Below are 17,011 nucleotides of genomic sequence, written 5' to 3'. Positions count from 1 at the left end.
CGAGAGAGGAAGTCCCGGTGGGCGGGGCGTCGGGCCGGAAGTCCACGAGTGGGCGGGGCGTCGGGCCGGAAGTCCGGGGCGGGCGCGCGGCCGGCATGGCGGGGCTGGAGCTGCTGTCGGACCAGGGCTACCGGGTGGACGGGCGGCGCGCCGGGGAGCTGCGCAAGATCCAGGCGCGGATGGGCGTGTTCGCGCAGGCCGACGGCTCGGCCTACATCGAGCAGGGCAACACCAAGGCGCTGGCGGTGGTCTACGGGCCGCACGAGGCGAGTGGCGGGGACCCCCGCGCACCCCCCGCCCCGCCCCTGCCCCGGGCGGCCGCGTCGCGGGCCCCCGTCGTCGGCCCCCACTGGGGCGCACCGTGAGGACAGAGCCGGGCGGTCAGGACGGGCAGAGGGGCGGGCCCAGCTGGCGGGTCTGCAGCGCCGAGGGGCGGCCGGTGGGGTCCTCCCGGGCCAGACGGGGCTTCCAGGGCAGCGGGAGGGCCGGGCTTCGCGCACCGGAGCAGAGATTCGGCCTCACTTCCCGCGCGAAGGGGAGGCAGGGAGGACGCGAGCGTGGACTGGGCGCGGAGGTGAAGTTCTTGCGCTCGCCGGGGTCCGGAGCGGCCCTGGGCCGGGCAGCGGGCCCGCCTCACTGGCCCTTCCGCCCCCAGATCCGCGGCTCCAGGGCGCGAGCCCTGCCCGACCGGGCCCTCGTGAACTGCCAGTACAGCTCCGCCACCTTCAGCACCGGCGAGCGCAAGCGGCGGCCTCACGGGGACCGCAAGTCCTGCGAGATGGGCCTGCAGCTCCGCCAGACCTTCGAGGCCGCGGTCCTCACGCAGCTGCACCCGCGCTCCCAGATCGACATCTACGTGCAGGTGGGCGGGGCGGGGCGGGGCGGGGGGGGGGGTGCGAGGTCCCCGGGCCAAGTGCTCGCTGACGCCACGGGGTCCCTGCAGGTGCTGCAGGCGGATGGTGGCACCTATGCAGCCTGTGTCAACGCAGCCACGCTGGCCGTGCTGGACGCCGGGATACCCATGCGGGACTTCGTGTGCGCCTGCTCAGCCGGCTTTGTGGATGGCACGGCCCTGGCGGACCTCAGCCACGTGGAAGAGGCTGCTGGCGGCCCCCAGCTGGCCCTCGCCCTGCTGCCGGCCTCGGGCCAGATCGCACTGCTTGAAATGGACGCCAGGCTGCACGAGGACCACCTGGAGCGCGTGCTGGAGGCCGCGGCCCGCGCCGCCAGAGACGTGCACACCGTGCTGGACCGCGTGGTCCGCCAACACGTGCGCGAGGCGTCCGTCTTGTTGGGGGACTGAGCGCGGGCGCCCGCACCCGAAATAAAACCGGCAGGTCCTCCGCGCTCCCAGAGCACGTGCGTGCCGGTGCGGCTCCTGGGGGACGGGCTCGGTGGGGGAGCTGGTGCCCGTACGGTTCTGGAGCAGAGCAGCGGCGGGGGGCGGTCGCCCTCACCCCTGCACCGCCAGGGCGTGGAGCTCGAGGGCTGCCGCCCCTGGGGGTGCCCGCCGTGGAGATGGGCGCGCGCCCTCGTCCTCCGGGTTATGCTCTGAGCCCTTCCCCTTAGGCGCCCCTTGGGCCTCCTGCTGCTGGCCCTGGGCTCCTCCCGCCCCCGGCGCCGCGCCCACTCTGGCCGGCCCCTTCCAGTGTCCCTCCAAGGTACGGGGGCGGCGCCTCCCGCCCGTCACCAGCAGCGGCGCCTTCGCCTCACCCCGCCCCACTGGCTCCCGCGGCGGGCGGGCGGGCGGGCGGGGCTGCGCCTGCGCGGGGGAGGCCCGCGGACTGCGCCTGCGCGGGGGAGGCCCGCGGACTGCGCCTGCGCGGGGCCGCCGGGGCCGGAGGCGCGGGCCGTGGGCAGCTGTGGCGGGCGCCGCGGCCATGGGGCTCTTGTCGGACCCGGCGCGCCGGCGCGCGCTCGCCCGCCTCGTGCTGCGCCTGAACGCGCCGCTCTGGTGAGGGGCGGGGGGGGGGCCGGCGGGGCGGGGGCGCCGGCGGGGCGGGGCGGGGGGCGCGCCGCCCGCTGACCGCCGCCCGCGTGTCCGCAGCGCGCTGAGCTACGCGGCGGGCGTCGCCTGGCTGCTGGCGCTGGCCTTCCCGCCGCTCACGCAGCGCGCCTACATGTCGGAGAACGCCATGGGCTCCACCATGGTGGAGGAGCAGTTCGCGGGCGGCGAGCGCGCCCGCGCCTGGGCCCGCGAGTTCGCCGCCCTGCGCCGGAAGTCGGGGTGAGCGGCCGGGGGCGGGGGCCCGGGGGGCGGGGGCCCAGGGGGCGAGGCCGGGGGGCCCGGGGGGCGAGGGCGGGGGGCCGGGGCGCTCAGGCCTCGCTCTCCCCGCAGGGCCCTGCCCGTGGCCTGGCTGGAGCGCGCGATGCGGTCCGTGGGGCTGGAGGTCCACGCGCAGAGCTTCTCCCGGCAGCTGCCCTTCCCGGACGAGACGCGCGAGCGCTACGTACCGGGGCCGGGGGGTGGCGGGCCGGGCCGGGGGCGGGCCGGGGGCGGGCGGGCGGCCCCGCTGAGCGCCCCATGCCGCCGCAGGTGGTGTCCGGCACCAACGTGTACGGCATCCTGCGCGCCCCGCGCTCCGCCAGCACCGAGTCCCTGGTGCTCACCGTGCCCTGCGGCGCCGACGCCACCAACAACCAGGCCGTGGGGCTGCTGCTGGCGCTCGCCGCCCACTTCAGGGGTGAGCCTCGGGCGCGCCGCGGGGTCCCCGCCGCCGCCTCCGCCGAGGCCTCGCTGACGGGCCTCTGGTCCTCAGGGCAGATCTACTGGGCCAAGGACATCATCTTCCTGGTGACGGAGCACGACCTTCTGGGCACCGAGGCCTGGCTGGAAGCCTACCACGACGTCAACGTCACGGGTGGGTGCCCCCGCCCCGCCCCCCTTTCTGGGCCCGGCGCGGCAGCCCCCAGGCTCACTCCGGTGCTCCCGCAGGGGTGCAGTCATCCGCCCTGCAGGGCCGCGCCGGCGCCATCCAGGCAGCTGTGGCCCTGGAGCTGAGCAGCGAGGTGGTCACTAGCCTGGACGTGGCCGTGGAGGGGCTCAACGGGCAGCTGCCCAACCTCGATCTGCTGAACCTCTTCCAGACCTTCTGTCAGAAAGGAGGGCTGCTGTGCACGCTGCAGGGCAAGGTGGGGCCGTGGGGCGGGGGTTGGTAGGGGCCTGTGAGGCGAGGGGTTCTCTGATCCCGCGTCTGAACCTCTCCAGCTGCAGCCCCAGGACTGGACGTCCGCGGACGGACCTCTGCAAAGTCTGCAGACGCTGCTGCTCATGGTTCTGCAGCAGGCGTCCGGCCGCCCCCACGGCCCCCATGGCCTCTTCCTGCGCTACCGGGTGGAGGCCATCACGCTGCGCGGCATCAACAGCTTCCGCCAGTATAAGTACGACCTGGTGGCCGTCGGCAAGTATGTCGCCTCTGGCGTCCCTCCTGCCGGGGCTGTGTTCAGCTGGGGCGGGGTCCGGCCGGCCCTGACACCCCTTCTCCCCCATGCCTGGCAGGGCTCTGGAGGGCATGTTCCGCAAGCTCAACCACCTCCTGGAGCGGCTGCACCAGTCCTTTTTCTTCTACTTGCTGCCCGCGCTCTCCCGCTTCGTCTCTATCGGCCTGTACATGCCCGCCGCGGGCTTCCTGCTCCTGGTTCTTGGCCTCAAGATATCCTCTGCCCTCTGTCCCCGCTCCATCGTTTGGTTCCTTCCACTCTGGTCTGGGGAGCGTTCTCCATCCTTGGGGTCAGCAAGTGGGGGTGAACCCTGGGTTCCCCACTGAGAGTGTTCCGCTATGATTCTGGTCAGAGTCCTTGACCTGGCTACGCTCTGGAGCTGTGGATGCAGCTGCATGAGGCCGGAGTGGGCCCTGAAGAGGCTGGGGGAACCTGTGGACCCAGTTCCCCCCTCCCCCCAGCACAGGTGAAGGTGCCGTTCCTGTTCGGAGGTGGGGACTGCTGCCCGTAGTCTGATGCGATGAGAGTCCTTGGGCACCGGGGCCCACCTCCAAGTGACATGTGCCCGCAGGGCGTGGGGCTGGCTTCGCTTGTGGCACCTTTGCTGATCTCCCAGGCCATGGGCCTGGCCCTCTACGTCCTGCCAGTGCTGGGCCAGCACGTGGCCACCCAACACTTCCCTGTGGCTGAGGCTGAGGCCGTGGTGCTGACGCTGCTGGCCATCTACGCGGCTGGCCTGGCCCTTCCACACAACGCTCACCGGTGAGGAGCCGGCCTGGGTGGGCACAGGCGGGGCGCTCCGCACGGCAAGTGGCTGGCCCTGAGCTCCTGCCCTTGCAGGGTCGTGAGTGCACAGGCCCCTGACCGGGGCTGGATGGCTTTGAAGCTGGTGGCCCTCCTGTATCTGGCACTCCAGCTGGCGTGCATCACCCTTACCAACTTTTCATTGGGCTTCCTGTTGGCCGCCACCATGGTGCCTGCTGCTGCACTCATCAAGCCCTCTGGGCCCCGGTACGTGCTGGTTAACCCTACCACCCACTGTCATGGCATCCGCCCCTGCCCTGCCAGGTCCCAGGTCCCTCCCTGACCTTGCTCCCTCAACCAGGCCTCTCTATGCTGCCCTACTGGTGCTGACGAGCCCAGCGGCCACGCTCCTGGGCAGCCTGTTCCTGTGGCGGGAGCTGCAGGAGGCCCCGCTGTCGCTGGCCGAGGGCTGGCAGCTCTTCCTGGCGGCGCTGGCACAGGGGGTGCTGGAGCACCACACCTATGGTGCTCTGCTGTTCCCACTGCTGGCGCTGGGCCTCTATCCCTGCTGGCTGCTCTTCTGGAACGTTCTCTTCTGGAAGTGACGCCTGCCTGCCCTGAGGCGCACGGACTAGGGTGGAACTTCGCTGGGCAACCGTGTTTTCGTTCCCAGGAAATAAACAGGTGTTTGGTTCTAGCTGTTCCCTTGGTTGTCAGCAGCAGCCTGCAGTCTTGGGGGCCTGGGGTCCCTCCCCTGCCTTCGTGGGCACGTGCCAGGTGGCATCCGCCCGCAGGGCTTTGCTGGCTGGAAGGAGGCTTGGCTGCATCTGCTCTGGGTGAATGCCCAGCCCCCCACCCCCACCAGAATTGGGGTATGCAAACGCGGCACTCCCTCGGTTGGTGCTGAGCCCTCCTGGCCTGCACCGTGAGAGGAGCCGGCAGGCTGGGCACCCAGGGGCAACACCCAGTCTCCTCAGCCCTGCAGCACGGGGGTGGGTGCCAGACTCTGCAGTGGGGGGACCCAGCGAGGGTCAGGACCTGGAGTGGGCGCACGATACTGGGTTAGGAGCCCACCTCCCCCCCACTTCCGGCATCCCCAGCACCCCAGGAGAACACTGGCCATGGGGGTGCATCCCCAAGAAGGAAGGTGTGGGGGCTCCCCTGGGGCAGGGGAGTCAGGGCAGGCCAGTGACTCCTGAAAGGAGCTGGGAACCCCAGTGTCCATCCTGCTTGTGTGGCCCTCTGGTGACCAGAGTGTGCTGCTCCCGTTGGCCTCCTGGGGGGCCCAGGGCAAGCCCAGCCTCCGCAGGGCTGCGTCCCTTCGAAGAGCAGCAGGAGTCTGAGGAGGGTGCTGCGGCCCACTGAGCGCACTGACCCCCGTGGTTGTGCGGGGGGGCCACGGGCAGCCGACGTTCCCCTGCCACACTGTTGGGAAGTAACCTCCGGAGAATAGGAGCCAAGAGGCTCTCGAGGCCGGGCGCTGGGGCGAGCAGGGGCCGTGGGCACCCTCTGAGGCAGCAGCCGGCCCTGCCTCCCGCCCGCGGGCCTGTGGGCAGCGCCTGGGAGCTGTGTGGCCGGGAGGCTGGGCGGTTTGACTGCCCGCAGCAGCGGCGCGAGACCTAGCGGGAGACCCCGCCATGGGCCAGCCCGCGGGGGCTTCCCGGGGTTCTCCAGAGACGTCGTCCTGGCGCCCTTTGGGGCTCGGCTCCCGCACAGCCAGTGGGGCCGCCGTCCAGGCTGGGGGGGCACGCAGAGCTGGCCCTGCACGCGTGGTGAGCCCGGGGCCCCGAGCGGGCCGTGGAGCCGACGCGGCGCCCCGAGCGCCCGGGCTGGGGGGCTGGGGGGCCGCCGCCTGGTGGAGCCGGGCGCGGGAGGCTCCCGAGGGAGCGGGGGGGGGGTGGGGGGCGTGCGGGGAGGGTGCTGGGCGCTGGCCCTCGGCAGGTGAGCGCGCGGGGGGCTGCGGGGCCGAGCACGGCAGCGTCGGACGAACGCGAACCCCCCGCCCCCCGCCCTCGCGGCGCAGGCGCGCGCCGGGCACTGACGCGCCGCTCGGGCGGGCGCCCGCGTGGGGGGCGCGGGGCTGGGGGGCGGGCGCGGGGCGGCTCTCGCGCCCGCGGGGGGCGGCAGGGCGGACGCGGGCCCTCCCTGGCGCTGGCCCGCTGTGGGCCTGGTGTGCGGGGCCCCGGGCTGGGGGGCGCGCGGTGGCCGCTCCCGCGGCTGTCCGGACGGGCGCTCTGGCGAGCCGCGCAGCCCCCCTCCGTGTCCCTCGACAGCCGCGCGCCCCCCTTGCGCGGGGTCGCGCCCGCCTCGCCGCGGGCACCTCGGACGCCGCGGGCGGGCGCTGGTCCAGCCCCCACCCCGGGGGCTCGGCGCGGCGTGGCCCTGCCCCCGCGGGACCTGAGGCCGCGGCCGGGGCTCCCTGTGCCGGCGCCCTCCCTCCCGACGGCCCGTCTGTAACCTCGGCCTTGTGCTGGCACGTCAATTTCAGCCCTTTTCCCCCTGTTTTTGCTGGAAAGCGGCGCTGCTACTCACGGGGATCACATGCGATGTGCGGGCGTGTCAGGCAAGAGGGCCCAGGGATGGGCGGGGTCTCCCCCTCCGCAGCCGGGGTGTCCGCCTCCTGGTCACCGCGCGGCTCCCCGCAGCGCCTCCGCGGGCTCCCGGACCTGAGTTCTCTCTGCAGCAGTTGTGCCGAGTTTTTCCTTCATCTCGCGCTGATGGAGGGCTCTGGGATGGACGCCGCAACTATTTCGAATGTTGCCTCCGAGGGAGCCCGCGCTGGCGGGGCCTCCCTCCCTCCCGCGGCCCTCTGCCCTCGAGCTGGCGCCCAGCGCCGGTGCTGCGGGTGCAGGGGTCGCCCTCCCGCTGTGGTCTTGCCTGGAGCCTCCCCATCGTTTCTTTAAACTCTCTCCACGGCTCTTCTCTCTCTCTCTGGGGTCCCCAGGACGGGGTCATCTCCACGGGCGCTGTTCTCATTGTTCTCTCTCCTGTTGGAGTCTGTGTTCACCAGCATTGCGTTTTCAAGCCCATTAGTGCTCCCCATTCTTCCGTCCATCCGCTCCTGAGGGGCCCTTACCTGTGTTTTTAAAATCAGCTGTAGGGGCCTCCCGGTGGCACAGCGGGTTGAGCGCAGCGCTGTGGAGCTGTCCACGGCCTCTGCAGCACAATTCCCGGCCGGCCAGGGAGATTCCCACATGGCGCGGCAGACCTCTCCTGTCTCCCCGCTGCTCCCTCAGCAGTGTGTTTCAGTCAGTCTACCTGTTCTGCTCCCCGCTCTGTCTCTGGAGAGCCTTATCAACCCCCACCACCACCACACACACACCTGACCTGCACCCCAGCTCTTGTATGCATAAATAAAATACATCTTAAAAAAAAAAAAAAAAGAAAAGTAGGGCCTCCCCTGGTGGCGCAGGCGGTTGAGCACCGTGCTGTGAAGGTGTCTGGAGCCTCTGCAGCACCGGTTCCATCCAGGCCGGCGAGGGTCCCACAAGGCGCAGCAGACCTCTCCTGTCTCCCCGCTGCTCCCCTCAGCAGTGTGTTTCAGTAGATCTGCCTGTTCTGCTCCCCACTCTGTCTCTGGGGAGTCCTCCCACCCCTGCAACTCTGGCCTGTACCCCAGTTCTTGTGTGCATCAATAAAAAAAAAAATCTTAAAGAGAAACTGAACCAAAATCAAACTTTCTAAGAAAACAGAGGGCTATCCCTTCATGTCACCAAAAACTCAAGAAAAGAAAAACAAGATGTGGTTGGACTTTATTAAAATTAAAGACTTGGGCCTCCCTGATGGCACAGGTGGTTGAGCGCGGCGCTGTGAGGCTGTCCGCAGCCTCTGCAATGCCGGTTCGATCCTCGCCAGCCTCGGAACAACCCACATGGCAAGCAGACCTCTCCTGTCTCACCTGCTGCTCCCCTCAGCAGTGTATTTTGGTCGCCTGCCTGTTCTGTTCCCCGCTCTGTCTCTGGTGAATCCTCTCACCCTCCTGCTGGCCTGATCCCCAGTTCTTGTATAAATGAATAAATACATCTTAAAAAAAAAGAAAAGTAGGATATGTATTTTCAGTAAAATGCAGTATGTACAAGCAGGTATGAAGAATAGAAGTGCATCTTTGTTGACAGACATGACAGTGATATTGTTGTAAATTAAAATTGGCTGCTTTTAAAGAGAAGAGTATAAGAAACAGTAAAATGGGGCCTCCCGGGTGGCGCAGTGGTTGAGCGCTGGGTTGCGAAGCTGCCCGCGGCCTCTGCGACGCCGGTTCGTTCCCCGGCTGCTCCCCGGCCACCGGAGGAGGGTCCCACATGGCGCGCAGACCTCTCCTGCCGCCCGCTGCTCCCCTCAGCAGTGGACTTCGGTCCTTCTGCCTGCTCTGCTCCCCGCTCTGGCTCTGGTGAATTCTCTCACCCTCCCGCGCTTCTGACTGTACCCAGTGCCTGTATAAACAAGCAAAAACAAACAAACAAACAAATAAATAAATAAAGCATGCCTCTACTAAAAAAAAAGAAAAAAGAAAGAAAGAAACAGTAAAATGTACATAGAAAGTTTACTAGAAGTGGGCCTCCCTGGTGGCTCAAGGGGTTAAGACACAACCTATGAAGCTATCTGCAGCCTCCACAGCATGAGTTCGATCCCCGGCTGGCCAGAGAGCAACCCATATGGTGCAGCAGACCTCTCCTGACATGCCCGCTGCTGACCTCAGCAGTGTACTTCTGTCTCTGGTGAATCCTGTCACCCCTCACACTTGTGGCCTATACCCCAGCCCTTGTATGCATAAATAAATCTTTTTTAAAAAGTTTAGTAGAAGAAAAAATTTGGGGAAAGGAATTTTACGTGCGATTAAAATTGCTAAGACTAACATCAATTCTAAGATCAAGGTGCACTAGTGCAAAATTACAATTTGTCTTTCTTTGTGCAAAAGGGGTTTTCTTAGCCTATTCATTTGTCCTCAGTAAGAAACTGTTAACAAGGTTTTTCTTAAATAATCTGCTAAGAAAGAAAATATTTTGTGTTTTCTTAAAAGTTTTTTTTTTAAATATTTATTTATTTATACAAGCACTGGGCACAGTCAGAGGCGCGGGAGGGTGAGAGAATTCACCTTGGAGCAGAGCAGCAGAAGGACCGAAGGACACTGCCGAGGGGAGCAGCGGGCGGCAGGAGGGGTCTGCGCGCCATGCGGGACCCTCGCCCGGAGGCCGGGATCGAACCGGCGCTGCAGAGGCTGCGGCAGCTTCGCACCCAGCGCTCGCCGCGGCGCCCCGGGGAGGCCCTGCACTTGTTCTTCTTAAAACAGTCCAAGATGGGCCGCCGCGGGGCGCGGGCGGCGGGCACAGCGCTTCCCCGACCAGGGTCCTCGGTCTCCGCTTCCCAGGATGCACCTGGGCGTGCAGCCTCCGGGGCCTGTGTCCGCGACACTGCCCAGCAGGCCCACGTCCCGCGGAGGGACGCCAGCGCAGCTCCGGGTCCTGCGGCCCTGCCCAGGGCTTCGGGGGCAGGACCAATGTCGTGCGCTTCACGGGCCCCGCCCCACTCCACGCGCGCCCTGTGCCCGCCCGCCCGCCCGCGCCCCGCCCAGGCCCCGCCCCAGACTCCGCCTCCGCCCCCAGCCCCGCCCACCCACGCCCCGTGCCCCCAGGGTCCTCTCCAGGCCCCGCCCCCGCCCAGACTCCGCCTCCGCCCCCAGCCCCTCCCACCCACGCCCCGTGCCCCCAGGGTCCTCTCCAGGCCCCGCCCCCGCCCAGACTCCGCCTCCGCCCCCAGCCCCTCCCACCCACGCCCCGTGCCCCCAGGGTCCTCTCCAGGCCCCGCCCCCGCCCAGACTCCGCCTCCGCCCCCAGCCCCTCCCACCCACGCCCCGTGCCCCCAGGGTCCTCCCCAGGCCCCGTCCCCCGCCCAGACTCCGCCTCCGCCCCAGCCCCTCCCACCCACGCCCCGTGCCCCCAGGGCCCTGTGCAGGCCCCGCCCCCGCCCATACTCCGCCTCCGCTCCCAGCCCCGCCCACCGCCCCGCCCCCGTGCCCCCAGGGTCCTCTCCAGGCCCCGCCCCCGCCCAGACTCCGCCTCCGCCCCCAGCCCCGCCCACCCACGCCCCGTGCCCCCAGGGCCCTCTCCAGGCCCCCGCCCCCCGCCCAGACTCCGCCTCCGCCCCTAGCCCCTCCCACCCACGCCCCGTCCCCCAGGGTCCTCTCCAGGCCCCGCCCCCCGCTCAGACTCCGCCTCCGCCCCTAGCCCCTCCCACCCACGCCCCGTGCCCCCAGGGCCCTCTCCAGGCCCCGCCCCCCGCTCAGACTCCGCCTCCGCTCCCAGCCCCGCCCCCCACGCCCCGTGCCCCCGGGTCCTCTTCCCGGCCCCAACCCAGACTCCGCCTCCACACCCCGCCCCACGCTGGCTCCGCCCCTTGCCCGCCGGGCTCCGCCTTCGCGTCCCACCCCCGCGCCACTAGGCGGCACCAAGGCTCTGCCTCCACGCCCCGGCCCCGCCCCCACACGCGGGCTCGGTCCCCGAGCGCCCAGGCTCCTCCTCGGGCTCGGCGGCCCCAGCCCGGCCTCCTCCCTCCGGCTCCACCGGGCTCGCATCCGCTCCCGGCCCAGGCTCCGCCCCCTGTCCTTGCCCTGGCCCCACCCCCGCGCCCCGCCCGCCCGCGCTCCCCGCTCTCGCGAGAGGGAGCGCCAGTGCCGCCGCGGGGGCCGACGGGAGCGGGGGCCGCGCTGAAGAGGGCCAAGATGGCGGCGGCGGCGGCGGCTTCGCTTCGCGGGGCGGTGCTGGGCCCGCGCGGCGCGGGGATGCCGGGCGCGCGCGCGCGGGGCCTGCTGTGCGGCGCGCGGCCCGGGCAGCTCCCGCTGCGGGCGCCCCAGGTGAGCCCGGGCGGCCCCGGCCGCCGCGCGGCCCCGCAGCCCGTGAAGGTCACGGCGGGGCGCGCGAGTCCGGCGGCGCGCGAAGCTGGCCTCGCCCCGGGCCCGCGCCGTTCGGGCTCCCGCGCCTGCGGGCCGCGGCGGCGGGCGGCGCGGCCGCTCCTCGGGCGGCGGGGACGCCCCGCGGGGCTCGGGGCGGCGGGCGGGCGGGCGGGCGGGCGCGGGGCCGGCCCCGGTGCCGACGGGCGCGCCCCGCCGTGACCTCGGGGGCCGGCCGGCGTGTGACCTCGGGGGCCGGCCGGCGCCTGACCTTGGCGCGGTCGCGGGCCCAAGGGCGCCGGCGTCGTGCGGGCGCTGAGCGCGGCTCTTGCAGGCGGCGTCCCTGTCGTCGAGGCCCGGCCTGCCCCGGGGCCGCAAGGTGCTGCTGTCGGCGCTGGGCGTGCTGGCGGCGGGCGGCGCGGGGCTGGCGGCGGCGCTGCACTCGGCCGTGAGCGCCAGCGACCTGGAGCTGCACCCCCCCGGCTTCCCCTGGTCCCACCGCGGCCCCCTGTCGTCGCTGGACCACACCAGGTGTGGGCGGGGGCGTGTCCGGCGGGCAGGGCGGGCGCCGCCTCCGTGCGCCTAACCCTGGCCCTCTGCGCAGCATCCGGAGGGGCTTCCAGGTGTACAAGCAGGTGTGCTCCTCCTGCCACAGCATGGACTACGTGGCCTACCGCCACCTGGTGGGCGTGTGCTACACGGAGGAAGAAGCCAAGGCGCTGGCCGAGGAGGTGCGGGCAGGCAGTGGAGGACCTGGGGGGGGCTCCCGCTGTGGTGGACGGGTGGACACCAGGTCTGTGACCGGCTCTTGGTGGCAGGTGGAGGTACAGGACGGCCCCAATGAGGATGGGGAGATGTTCATGCGGCCAGGAAAGCTGTCTGACTACTTCCCCAAGCCATACCCCAACCCCGAGGCCGCTAGAGCAGCTAACAATGGGGCACTGCCCCCCGACCTCAGCTACATCGTGCGAGCTAGGTAGGTGGGCCACCCGCCGGCCAGCGGGGGGCGGGGAGGCTGGCCTGGTGTCAGGAACTGGCGCTTGCTCGGTGCAGGCACGGCGGCGAGGACTACGTCTTCTCCCTGCTCACGGGCTACTGCGAGCCGCCCACTGGGGTGTCGCTGCGGGAAGGCCTCTACTTCAACCCGTACTTTCCCGGCCAGGCCATTGGTATGGCTCCTCCCATCTACAACGAGGTCCTGGAGTTTGACGATGGTGAGAGGCTCCACCCCGGGGTGGGCAGGCTGGGTCCATTTCCCGATGTTCTTGGGCCCACGTGGACAGCACCTGCCTGCTGGAGCCCCATGTAGCCCGGGCCCCCCTGTGGTGGGGTGGGGTCCCATTCCTTCGGACATGTTGAGCAGCTTCTTGGGACGCTCCCAGGGTCACCCCACGGTGGGCAGTGGCCCCCTCGGACAGCCCTCACCCACTTGCCCTTGGCCTAGGCACCCCAGCAACCATGTCCCAGGTAGCCAAAGATGTGTGCACCTTCCTGCGCTGGGCGTCTGAGCCAGAGCACGACCATCGCAAACGCATGGGGCTCAAGGTAAGGGCCGGGGCACAGCGGGCATGGCGAAGGGCTGGGGGCTGGGCAGGGTCTGTGGTGCCTTCTGAGCATGCCTCCCCCCAGATGCTGATGATGATGGGCTTGCTGCTGCCGCTGATCTACGCCATGAAGAGGCACAAGTGGTCTGTTCTCAAGAGCCGGAAGCTGGCCTATCGGCCACCCAAGTGACCTCGCCCGATGCTTGTCTGCTGTCCTGCCTAAGTGGGCCCTTAGCCAAGGAGCCACCCTGGGCCTCTGAGGCCTCAGCGGGCCCTCTCCACCGAGCCCCTCTTTCTCTGGGACATGAGGGGAGGGGCGGGAGATCAGGCTCTAACTCCAGATTCTTCAGCCCCCACCATGGGAATAAATTAAGTTTCTCAAAATACACTCTTTAGCCATGGCTTCGGGGAGTGTGGGTGCACAGGGGATTCTGGGACTGTGACTCGACTTCAAAACTCTGGGAGGCGGTGGCCGGCTACCCCCGGCGTGGGACCACCTGGTTAGAGGGGAGTGGGCCTGGTCCTGCCTGGGAACCTGCTGATCCAGTCAGCCAAATATCCACCCGAGGGCAGAGAGAACCCGAGGCAGCATCTCTACAGGGGCAGAGCCTGGCCTCGAGTGGTTGCAAAAGCTGTTCTGGTGTTTGGGGCCAGGTAGTGGCTGGAGAGGAGGGAGACCGTGGACGGCCTGCACCTGCCATGCCTCCCAGCTGGACAGCTACAGGTGCTGTCCACCGACCAGGGACACAAGGTGTGTGGGGGGGTCCCCAGATACGACCTGTTTCTAGCAACCCGTAGCACAGCCAGGGTGTGGGGCCAAATAGCCTGGCGGTGGGCAGTGGCTGAGGGGCATGGCCTTAGCAGCTCAGGGCACCTGCTTTCCAAGCTTTTTTCATCCCCGGGAAGAGTGTGATCCAGGCTAGAGCAACCCAGGGCAGTGATGGACAAAGTCCAGGAAGAACAAGGGTAGGGCACGAAGGGGTGTGCCCGCGCGGGCGCAGCCAGGGTCCCACAGCCCTTGGGGTCATGCTCCTCGGGAGCCCCGCCTCTGCCCAGCCCCCGGCCAGTGAGCCGCGCGGGGTCACGCTCTGCACACAGGCACACAGGCGCTCTGGCTCAGGAGTGGCTTTAATGGCCTCCGCCAGCCCGGCCAGCCCTCGGAGGCAGTCAGCAGAGCTTCCCCGCCAGGTTCAGCCCGGGTTCCAAGGGCCTCGGGCCTGGGAGGGAAGGGCCGTCCTCTCTCCTTGTGACCTGGGGTGGGGGGAGATGGGTCGTTACTCCTGCTCCGCGCCCTGTCCCCACACCCTGCCGGTCCCCTGGTACCTTCAGCAGCTGCTGAGTGGGGGCTGCAGGAAGGGGGTCCTGGATGCAGGGCTTCTGGGCGCTGCACATCTCGCAGCCAGGCCGGCCCGGGGCGTTGATGAAGGTGCAGGAAGAGCAGGCCCAGCCGGCCTGGGGGGCGGGGACAGACGCTGCAGCGCAACCCTGCTGGTCCAGTGCCCACAGCACCCAGCCCAATGGACCCGGGCCCCTGCCTACCTGGGGGGGTTTGGGGGGGCTGGAGCTGGGCGGCTGAGGGGTGCAGGGCGGCCCTGATGACTGAAAGAACAGGCGGCCTAGGCCCCCGCGTGTCTTTGGTGCGCGCCGAGGGCTGCATCCTAGGGGGAGGGATGGGACTCAGCTTCGGATGGCACCCCCCCACTCCCCCCTTGCAAGCCTGGACTGACCTGGGGCTTCTTGAGGGGCTGAGAGCAGGTAGAGGAAAGCAGGGTCCCCGTCTCGCCTGACCCCGTAGGAGGCGAGGCTGCGCTCGGGGACACACAAGCACTGCCCGATGACCCAGCACTGCACGGCCGGCGGGAAGCCCAACTCCGAGAACACCTGGGCAGACGGCAGCGTCAGCAGGGTCCCACAGCCCCCACCCAGCAGGGCCCCCGGGCCCTGTGCCCACCTGGTCCTGGAGGGCAGCGACGGTGCAGTGTGGGTACACCTGCAGCGGGACGTGGGCGGAGGACGCGGCATCTTCCACGGTGACCTGAAGTCTGCGCCACAGTGTGGTCAGGGAGGGTGGCGGTCTGGGGCCAGGGACAGGGCTTGGGGGTGGGAGGAGGTCCAGGCCTCACCTGATGGGGCCAGCAGGGAAGCAGGCCTCCTGCAGCTGGATGCTGAGAGCCACATGATGGTGGGCCAGGACAGCTGCTGCTTGGGCTGCCCCCTTCTTGTCCCCACCCTCGATGGCCCGGGTCAGCCGCCCCGCCAGGTCTTCTGCGGGAAGGAGGAGCCATGCAGATGGGCACAGGCCGCTCCCTCCCCAACCCCCATCACCCGCCTTTACCTTTCTCCAGTGAGTCTAGACTCCAGGGCGGGTCTGCCTTGGGCAGGGGCACCTTGGGTAGCGGCACTTCAGAGGAACTGGGAGGGGAAGCAGGGCCCACCTCCCAGCCCAGGGCTGCGTGAGGGCTGTCACTGCCTAGGAGGGAAGCGGTGAGGTGGGTGCTGGACTCCCAAGAGCCGGCCCCCAGCTGACTGAGCCCCCAGGCTTTATTCTGAGCTCAGCTTCCAGCACCTTTGCCTCCTCTGCCCTGACTGTACCTGGGCCCCGGCTGATCCCTCAGAGCTGCAGCTGGCCAGCCCTTGGGCTCAGGAGTCCTTTTGGGCCCATCTGCCCACTCCTTATGCCCCTTCCCAGAGACTCCCACAGGCCCTGTCTGCCAGTGAGGGATGTCCCCTCAGCCCTGCAGAGAACCAAGGCCGGGCCTCAGGAGCCTGTCCCTTCCTGCCCACCAGTAGCCCTGCAGGGGCCTCATTGGCACAGGCCACCCCAAGTTGCAGGCCACCAGCTGTCTCTACAGCAGGGGGTGCTGCTGTCTGCCCCACCTTGCTGCTCCTGAGACACCCGCAGGTGCTGCTGCAGCTGAAAGCCCCACTGCGGCCCTGGGCTCTGAGGGGGTCTGGGCTCCCAAGCACTCAGTGCCAGGCCTCCGAGGAGCCCCGAGGAACCCCAACGATCCTATGCACTCTTCATCTTAGCTTCTGCACCTGCTGGCCCCTGGTCACGAGACGCAGGTGTCCTCTGCTGCCACCGGCACCCTCTCCCCGCCCGCCTGTCCTCTCCCCCGCGCAGGGCCCCATCTACTGTGTCTCCCCTGCGGAGACACGGGCCGCGCGGGCAGGGGGGACAGGCTGCCTCCTGTCCTGCCCCAGGATCCGGCTCTGGCCGGGGCCCATCTCTCGCTCTTTTCCAGACCCCAGCTCGCCGAGGTGGGCCCCGCTCTGCGCTACCACCCTCCCCCGCGTCCGCCTTTCCCCAGGACGACACGCGCCGGCGCCCGCGTGAGCACTGACCCTGCTGCCCCTCCACGGCGGCGCCTCGGACCAGGGCTGCCCAGCGCTGAGCGTCCTGAGGGTTGGGGAAGTGGAGGCTGAGCGCCCCCGGGCCCCCGGGCGGAGGCTGCAGCTCGTGCTGGCTGGGGCCGCGGACGGTGTAGGAGACCGACTCCAGGGGCCACTCCACTCCGACCTGCGGGGGACACGCGCTCAGTGCCGCCGCGCCCGCGGGCCCCGCGCCGGACACCCGCGCGCCGAGCGGAGCGGGCGGCACTCACCGCCCCGGGCCCCGCGCCCAGCAGCTCCAGCCGGAAGCGCCCCGGCCGCGCGGGGTCCGCGCTCAGCTGCAGCCTCCGCAGCTGCGCCTCGGCGTCCGGGCCCGCGCCCAGGGGCCGCACCGCGGCGTCCACGGCCAGGAGCACGGCGGCCGAGCCCGAGCCCGAGCCCGAGCCCGGGGCCGCCGCCGCCCCGCCCGCCGGCGGCGCCATGTCCGGTCCGCTCTCGGCCGGGTCCTCCGAGCCGCTTCCGTGCGCCCGGCCGCCGAGCGCCTCCGCCGGCCGGAAACCCAGGCCGCGAACCTGGGGTTCCGGCAAGCGCCGCTACGGACCGAGCCGGAGCCCCCCGCTTTGCCCAGAGGGACGCGGCCCCAGGACGCCCGGACACCGGCAGGCCAGGCTGGGCCTGCAGGCCGGCACGCCGGGGCGGTCAGGGGCGGGGGCGCAGGCACGGCGGGGAGGCGGGCGTCGGCCCTCGGCCCCGGAGGCTCGGGCGGGACCCGCGCCGGAACCCGGGCCTTCGGGGTAGGGGCGAAGAGGGGCCGGGCCAATGAGCGCCAAGGAGGAGGGCGGGCTCCACGCCGAGATGAGTGACGGGCAGGGCCCACAGCCAGTAGGAGTAGGGACAGCGGCTGAGTGGCGGCATCGCCCCCAATGGCTGCCCGCGCTCTGGATCCCCGCCGCGGGAGCGGGCCATTCAGGGGCGTAGGGCCGGGCCTTGCGGACGCTTGTTGTTGTCCGGCCGAGGGAGGCAGAGGTCGCTGGCTCGTTCGCTGGGCGGTCTGTGCGGTCGGCGG

The 17,011-nt window shown here is 69.9% G+C and overlaps 4 protein-coding genes across 5 annotated transcripts; 3 read left to right on the top strand and 1 right to left on the bottom strand.

Moving 5' to 3' along the window:
* The first annotated feature begins 84 nt into the window (after positions 1-84).
* On the top strand, positions 85-1,327 carry EXOSC4 (exosome component 4). Its single transcript, XM_084230292.1, has 3 exons — positions 85-266; positions 656-862; positions 944-1,327. The coding sequence occupies exons 1-3, from the start codon at positions 96-98 to the stop codon at positions 1,301-1,303; spliced, it is 738 nt and encodes a 245-aa protein (XP_084086418.1). The 5' UTR covers positions 85-95; the 3' UTR covers positions 1,304-1,327.
* Positions 1,328-1,880: 553 nt separating this feature from the next.
* On the top strand, positions 1,881-4,861 carry GPAA1 (glycosylphosphatidylinositol anchor attachment 1; the record flags this gene model as incomplete). The annotated part of the gene is made up of 12 exons (XM_084230204.1): positions 1,881-1,954; positions 2,048-2,227; positions 2,339-2,450; positions 2,537-2,684; positions 2,760-2,861; positions 2,936-3,132; positions 3,209-3,405; positions 3,500-3,653; positions 3,812-3,907; positions 4,013-4,203; positions 4,282-4,452; positions 4,547-4,861. 12 exons carry the CDS (start codon positions 1,881-1,883, stop codon positions 4,788-4,790), a joined length of 1,866 nt encoding a protein of 621 aa, XP_084086330.1. The 3' UTR covers positions 4,791-4,861.
* A 6,039-nt stretch (positions 4,862-10,900) lies between these two features.
* Positions 10,901-13,038, top strand: CYC1 (cytochrome c1; the record flags this gene model as incomplete). The annotated part of the gene is made up of 7 exons (XM_084229639.1): positions 10,901-11,032; positions 11,403-11,599; positions 11,673-11,799; positions 11,887-12,044; positions 12,122-12,282; positions 12,513-12,613; positions 12,698-13,038. The coding sequence occupies 7 exons, from the start codon at positions 10,901-10,903 to the stop codon at positions 12,800-12,802; spliced, it is 981 nt and encodes a 326-aa protein (XP_084085765.1). The 3' UTR covers positions 12,803-13,038.
* Positions 13,039-13,722: 684 nt separating this feature from the next.
* On the bottom strand, positions 13,723-16,427 carry SHARPIN (SHANK associated RH domain interactor; the record flags this gene model as incomplete). Of its 2 annotated transcripts, none has more annotated exons than XM_084229451.1 (9): positions 13,723-13,863; positions 13,936-14,064; positions 14,152-14,270; positions 14,340-14,493; positions 14,564-14,654; positions 14,736-14,877; positions 14,948-15,082; positions 15,958-16,132; positions 16,218-16,427. In XM_084229451.1, 9 exons carry the CDS (start codon positions 16,425-16,427, stop codon positions 13,780-13,782), a joined length of 1,239 nt encoding a protein of 412 aa, XP_084085577.1. In that variant the 3' UTR covers positions 13,723-13,779. The 2 variants fall into 2 exon arrangements, with proteins under 2 accessions (XP_084085577.1, XP_084085578.1); XM_084229452.1 differs by having other exon boundaries at positions 14,152-14,228.
* Positions 16,428-17,011: the final 584 nt, after the last annotated feature.

Source organism: Talpa europaea, assembly GCF_964194135.1.
Source record: "Talpa europaea genome assembly, chromosome: 3".
NCBI lineage: Eukaryota > Metazoa > Chordata > Mammalia > Eulipotyphla > Talpidae > Talpa > Talpa europaea.
Note: the sequence above shows the minus strand (reverse complement) of the source record. Positions and strands in the feature narration are given on the sequence as shown.

What these genes read in the sequence shown, in the direction of transcription:
- EXOSC4 (XM_084230292.1), top strand. Translation starts at nt 96, where the DNA reads ATGGCGGGGCTGGAGCTGCTGTCGGACCAGGGCTACCGGGTGGACGGG. An exon ending in TGGTCTACGGGCCGCACGAG is followed by an intron (nt 267 to 655) that starts GCGAGTGGCGGG and finishes TTCCGCCCCCAG; the next exon opens with ATCCGCGGCTCCAGGGCGCG. An exon ending in AGATCGACATCTACGTGCAG is followed by an intron (nt 863 to 943) that starts GTGGGCGGGGCG and finishes GGGTCCCTGCAG; the next exon opens with GTGCTGCAGGCGGATGGTGG.